The sequence below is a fragment of the Lipotes vexillifer genome, unplaced genomic scaffold (genome assembly GCF_000442215.2).
Source record: "Lipotes vexillifer unplaced genomic scaffold, Lipotes_vexillifer_v1.1 scaffold1094, whole genome shotgun sequence".
Lineage (NCBI taxonomy): Eukaryota > Metazoa > Chordata > Mammalia > Artiodactyla > Lipotidae > Lipotes > Lipotes vexillifer.
This window is the reverse complement of record NW_006792775.1, coordinates 764063-770071: the sequence shown is the minus strand read 5'-3', so window position 1 is coordinate 770071 and position 6009 is coordinate 764063. Positions and strand designations below refer to the sequence as shown.

Below are 6009 nucleotides of genomic sequence, written 5' to 3'. Positions count from 1 at the left end.
AGCAGGACGCTGCCGTCCAACTTGAAGGCCACCACCTGTGGGCAAGGCCGAGTGCACACGGGGGCTGAGAAGGGCCTTGGGGCCCCCGGGGGTGCTGGGAGGGCAGGGGGCAGGGGCACCCACGTTCTTCTTGTTGTCAGCCAGTAGCACCACCGTCTTCAGGCAAGTCTGCTTGTCGGTGGAGCCGCAGGGGGTCAGCTCGCCCAGGACGGCATAGGAGTCATTGTGGGTGTCCTGCAGGGAGGGCAGAGGGCGTTGCAGCCACACAGCAGCTGGGGCAGGGGTCCAGCTCCACCCACATGCCCACCCGGGTGCCGGCCACCTTGGTCAGCACGTAGTAGCAGTCCCCGTGGAACGTGTACTTCCGCTCGTCGAAGGTGGTGATGTGGGCACCGCCCTCCAGGGCACATGTCCTGGGGCACTGCAGGTCCTGGCACACCCAGCGGCTGGCGTTGCAAACACTGTCGGGCAACAGGGCCAGCCTCAGGCTCGACCGCCACCCCTGCCCGTCAGGACCCTCAGCCCACCTGGACCCCAGCCCACCTGGACCCCAGCCCGTCAGGACCCCAGCCCGTCGGGACCCCAGCCCATCGGGACGCCAGCCCACCTGGACCCCAACCCGTCGGGACCCCAGCCCGTCGGGGCCCAAGCCCACCTGGACCCCAGCCCACCTGGACGCCAGCCCACCTTGACCCCCGGCCCCCACCCCGTCGGGCCCCCAGCCCCCCTGGACCCCAGCCCGTCGGGACCCCAGCCCACCTGGACCCCAGCCCATCGGGACCCCAACCCGTCGGGACCCCAGCCCACCTGGACGCCAGCCCACCTGGACCCCAGCCCGTCGGGACCCCAGCCCACCTGTACCCCAGCCCGTCAGGACCCCAGCCCACCTGGACCCCAGCCCGTTGGGACCCCAGCCCCGGCACCCACCACTGCTCGCAGTTGTTGGTGATCTGTTGGCCAGGCGCGTACAGGTGTCCGTGCAGCTTGCAGTGACACTGGTTCACAGGGATGCAGCCACCACCCTTGATGTCATCGTACACAGTGCCTGGGATAGCGTGGGACATGTTCCGTTCAGCTGGCCCGAACAGTGCCAGAGTCCCCCCGGCGGGGCTGCCTTTCCCAGTGCCACAGCCAGGGGCCGGCCTCCCTGAAGGGGCACTGCCAGCCAGGCCTCCCAGCCACAGACACCTATGGTCCTTTGGGGGACAACTGTGGTCCCCACACTGTATCTGAGGGACCTGCTTCCAGGCTCAGAGCCACGGGCCAGGCAGGAGGAGGTCTATCCACGGGTGATGAGCAGGAAGGTGACACTGCTGTATTTTGGGGGATCTTCAGCCCTTGTATCCCTTCTACCTGGACCTTGTCCCCTGATGTCCCTGCAGGGCCCTGAGCTGTCACTCTCCCTCAGCACAGCTGAGAGCCGAGGCCCAAGCAGCGAGGTGGCCGTCCCACCAGGCACAGGCGGCGGGTGGCGCTTCAGGGCAGCGCCCTCCACTCCGCTGCCTGCCTGCGTCCCCAGCACTCACCTTCTGGGCAGAAACAGCCGTCCATGCGATGTTCCTCACACAGGCTGCTGACCTCCAGGTGTGAGCAGGTGTCCATGCAGGGCGAGCCGCTCTCCAGGTAAACCATGGTCCTGGGGCAGCTCTTAGCTGGACAGGCAAAGGCAGGCCCCTGAGCCGAGGGGCAGAGCGCAGCGGGCACCGCAAAGGGTCCGTGCCGGCCTCGTGCCCCAGCTGAGGTGGGCACAGCGTGGCTCCCACTCCAGAGTGCAAAGGGCACCGTGCTCCCCGTGGATCATGCCCCACGTGCCCCCAGCTCCTGGCCGCCCAGCACTTACGGCAGAGCGTGGCGGTCCTCCAGTTCCGCGGCCTGCCACCGGCGTGCGAACACTGGCGGGAGAACTCGGCGATGGTGCTGCAGACGCAGGAGGTGCCATGCGGGCACTGGCAGCGGTCCTGCATGCAGGCCTGCACGTGCAGCTCCAGCGGCACCAGATCCCGGCAGTCCTCGAAGGCCGTGTCTGTCAGCAGCCTCTCGCACTCGGCGCGCTGGCGGGCAGTGGGTGGGGCTGCTCATGGCTTCCTCTCCCCGCCGCGCCACCGGGGCGGGCGCGGGGTCCCCAACAGAGGCCAGCGGGCACGGCTCTGGGGGGAGGTGCAGGCTCTGTTCCCACCGGCCCCTCCCCCCCGAATGGCCAGCGACTCACATGCTCAGAGCAGGACGCGGGGGTCGGCACCTCCTGGGGGCCATCGCACACCTCCCCAGGCTTGTTGATTTTCTGCATGTTCCCAAACTCGATGGGACTGAAGAGCACGCCTGGGGGGGGGCGCAGCCGTTCAGCGGGGCTGGGCAGGGAGTCTGCCCGCAGCCCAGCCACCAAGGCCCGAGGAGGCCCTCACCATCGGAGAGGAACTCAGAGTAGGTCTGCAGACCGTTGTAGTCACCGCAGAGGCCACACGTGTGGTTCCGGAACTTACTGTCCAGCTCCAGCTGTCCGGGGAAGGGAGACAAGTGAGCAGGCTGTGGGGCAGCCAGGTCAGCCTCAGAACCCTGTCTGAATGGGTGTCAGCCGTGGTGGGAGAGCTGGGGTTAGCTGGGGGGAGGGGGCGGGGGAAGGGGCAGGGCCAGCCCATCACCCCGGGCCAGAGGGTCCCCTCACGGGGTGGACCGCCTGACCCCCACTCTGCCTCCAGCCTCTCCGCCCACCCAAAGGCCACACAGCACCCCAGCCCGCCCGGACACCCTTTTGGCCCCCTGGGGTCCCCGAGGCCCGTGACACACCATGACCGAGTCCTCCCGGTTCCACATGAGCGTGAGGCCAGCACGGGAATAGACCTTGGTGTAGGCATCACTCTTCTCGATGAGCAGCCCCGGGCTGTAGTGCGGGCTGCTGACGCTAGGGGATGGGCACCGGGGTCACGCCGGCCCACACAGCACCCACGTGGCAGAGGGGCTGAGGCTGTGGGCGTGGGTGGGGTGGCCGGCTCCCGTCCAGGAGCCACAGGCAGCGTGGCCACCCTCTGGGGGCACTCGAGCCGTGGCCCAGCCCCTGTCCATCTGCCTGGCTAGGTCCTCTGGGCCGAGCCACACCCGCCAGCCCAACGCCCTCTCCACACCCCCTCCCTGGGCTCTGCTCTGGGCAGGGCCCCCAGGGAGCCCGTAAAAGCCCTGGGAGGAGGAAGGACCAGACTGGAGAAGCCCCACACACCACATCGCCCAGGGCAGGCGCTGTGCCCATCCCACACTGCCCCTGTGGGCCCTATTCCCACCCCCTACTCTGAGCCTGGGCTTCGGGGCATCAAAATCCCTTGCAGCAGGGGAAGGGCACACCCTGCAGGTGCCCCTGCACCCCACCCCCCGCCCGCCCACCCGGGGCAGGAATGAGCTCAGGGCCCCATTGTTCCTGAGACAACGCGGGACAACGTGGGGGTAGGAGGAACGGGCCTCCCGTGGGCTCCTGTAACCCTAGCCTGGGCTGCCAGGCCACACTGACCAGCACGGCCCGGCCCAGAGCCTGGTGGGCTGCCAGCAGGGCGGCTGCAGGAGACTCACTGGTTGAGTAAAGCTCCCTCCCCAACACGCTGCTTCGCGGCCGGCCGGGGGCAGTGGCGGGGAGGTGGCGGGGGAAGGGAGGGCGAGCGAGGGCACCGCCGGGTCGCACTTGCTCACAGGACGTGGGAAGGGACACTGCTTGACCACTCACACGGCGCCGTTCACCACAGCGAGCTGGCTGGTGAGGTAGATGGCATCACCCTTGACGGTCAGCAGGATGTACTCGACCTGGGGGCGGCCCCCACTGCGGCCGGGGCCCCGTTTCAGGTGCACAGCGAACTCCCGGTAGGCGTCCCGGCAGTCAGAGGCAAAGTTGTAGTCGCACAGCCCGGGGAAGCGGAAGACGTCTCCGTCGAAGGTCTTGTAGTGGGAGTCGCCCCACGTGCTGCAGACGCTGTGGCCGTGGTTCCGGGTCCTGCCTTCTGGGGCGCAGCGGGTGGGCACGTGAGCAGCCCACGTCACCAGGAAGCCCGTCTGTCTGAGGCTCCGGCCTGGCAGCGGCCCTCTGAGGACCCTCCAGAGGCGCCCCGCAGCAGCTCAGAGCCCGTCGGGGTCTCGGCCCAGGGCCCAGGGAGGGTCGTCCTGCGGGGGTCCTCTGCTGGACACTGGCCACCCCACCCACGCGATCTCAGCCCCCTGAAAGGGCGTCTCCAGCTGCCGCGCCCTCCCACCCTGACCCTGCGGGGGATGCAGTCATGTGCTGAGCGGGGAGCAGGGCCAGAGGGGCTGTCGGGCTCCCTGGCGCCCTGTCAGCCTGGCCCAGCTCCCCGCCCCAGTCTCCACCACACTCCGTCCATCGACACCCCAGCCAGCACCCCAGCCCCACTCCAGCTGCCCCTCATCCCGCAGAAGATCTGTGCCAGACCCCTCAGAGGGAGCCTGCGTCAGCTTCATCCATATGGGGTCAGCTGCCCCTTCCCCCAGCCCCGCCACCGCCCTGTCCCCAGATGCCCTGCTGGGACAGAGGTGTCCCCATCCTACGTGTGCATGGTCTTCTCTGGCTGAAGCCACCCCTTGAGCAGAGACCCAAACAGCTGGCTCTGCTGAAGGGCCCAGCTTGGTCTTGACCCCCAGTCCCGGTATCAGGATCCCTGATACCGGGACTGGGGGCCTCCCCTGGCCTGGCCCCTCCTGGCAGGCCCCTGCCTCCCCCAGGCCCACAGACAGCCACCCAGACTGGTGCATCCGCCTGGGACTGTCCCCTGGATACACACTCTGGCCAGGCAATCACCTTCAGAAGAATTGGTGGGAACCCAAGACCCCTTTCCTCCCTCCCTCCCTCCCTCCCTCTCCCTCCCTCCCTTCCTTTTTCTTTCTTTCTCTCTATCCCCCTAGTTTCCTATATATATTATTAATTACCCCAAACTCTTTAGTAGTTGCCTGAATCTTCTCTTAATATATTCTTCATGTCAGATATTCTCTCAGATTCACCTTTTTGGAGAAATCCAAGAACCTTCTGACGTGCTCCTTTATGGAGTGGTTGCTCTTTACACTTGGTGTATAACTGGAGTCACCCATTGCCATCATCTTGTTTTGAAGGTTCATATAGATTATCCACAACCCTCCCTTCCTCCCTCCCTCCCTCCCTCCCTTCCTTCCTTCCTTCCTTCCTTCCTTCCTTCCATCCCTCCACCCAAAGTCAGCAGGGGTGGGGCTGCAGGAGGTCTGGCCCAGGCTGTCCACCCCAAAGCCCGGGCCGAGGGAGACACCTCTACCCCAGGCAGGACCATGTGCCCTGGGCTGCCCGGCCTTCCTGCCCACACCCTCTCACCTCTCCGGAGCTCTGAGCCCCCGGCCCAGGTCAGAGTCAGGCAGAGGGCCACCAGGAGGGCTAGTGGCAGCCCCATGGTGGCCAGAAGCGTGGTGTGGGAGAGCAACCGGGGCAGGGGTCTGGGCCTTATATGGCCCCACAGAGCCGTCAGAGGGTGGGGAGGGCAGGGGAGGGGCGAGGGTTGGGTGGGGCACCTGCCAGATTGTCAGGAACGCAGCTGCGGGGGCTCCGAGGGCCCTGGTGGGGAAATATTGATTCAGGTTATCTGAGGTTTATTTTTTATTGCTCCCGGGGTAGAGCTGGCTCTGCCCAGGATGTGGCAGCCGCAGTTACCCAATTCCAACACACACCCAAGGCGGACCCCCGTCCCTCCCAGCCACTAGCAGAACCAGGCCCGGGAGAGGGAGGACCTGGCCCCGCATTTTTTTAATGTGGAATCTCATTTTTTTTTGGCTGCGTTGGGTCTTCATTGCTGCTCGCGGGCTTTCTCTAGTTGCGATGAGCGGGGGCTACTCTTGGTTGCGGCGCGCAAGTTTCTCATTGCGGTGGCCTCTCTCGTTGCGGAGCAACGGCTCTAGGCGCGCGGGCTTCAGTAGTTGTGGTGCACGGGCTTAGTTGCTCCATGGCATGTGGAATCTTCCCAGACCAGGGCTCGAACCCGTGTCCCCTGCATTGGCAGGCGG

General features: G+C 66.4%; 1 protein-coding gene across 1 annotated transcript in view; it reads right to left on the bottom strand.

The window, feature by feature from the left end:
• The window catches only part of MUC2 (mucin 2, oligomeric mucus/gel-forming), a 49660-nt gene extending 44258 nt beyond the window's left edge, over positions 1-5402 (bottom strand). The window contains exons 1-11 of the mRNA XM_007465997.1: positions 5327-5402; positions 3707-3977; positions 2785-2899; positions 2403-2493; positions 2210-2319; positions 1841-2051; positions 1527-1652; positions 928-1045; positions 323-461; positions 124-234; positions 1-35 (exon numbers count right to left, since the gene is read on the bottom strand). The exon at positions 1-35 is cut by the window's left edge and continues 2 nt beyond it. Coding sequence (XP_007466059.1) covers positions 1-35; positions 124-234; positions 323-461; positions 928-1045; positions 1527-1652; positions 1841-2051; positions 2210-2319; positions 2403-2493; positions 2785-2899; positions 3707-3977; positions 5327-5402 — 1403 coding nt within the window. The remainder of the gene's footprint in view (positions 36-123; positions 235-322; positions 462-927; positions 1046-1526; positions 1653-1840; positions 2052-2209; positions 2320-2402; positions 2494-2784; positions 2900-3706; positions 3978-5326) is intronic.
• Positions 5403-6009: the final 607 nt, after the last annotated feature.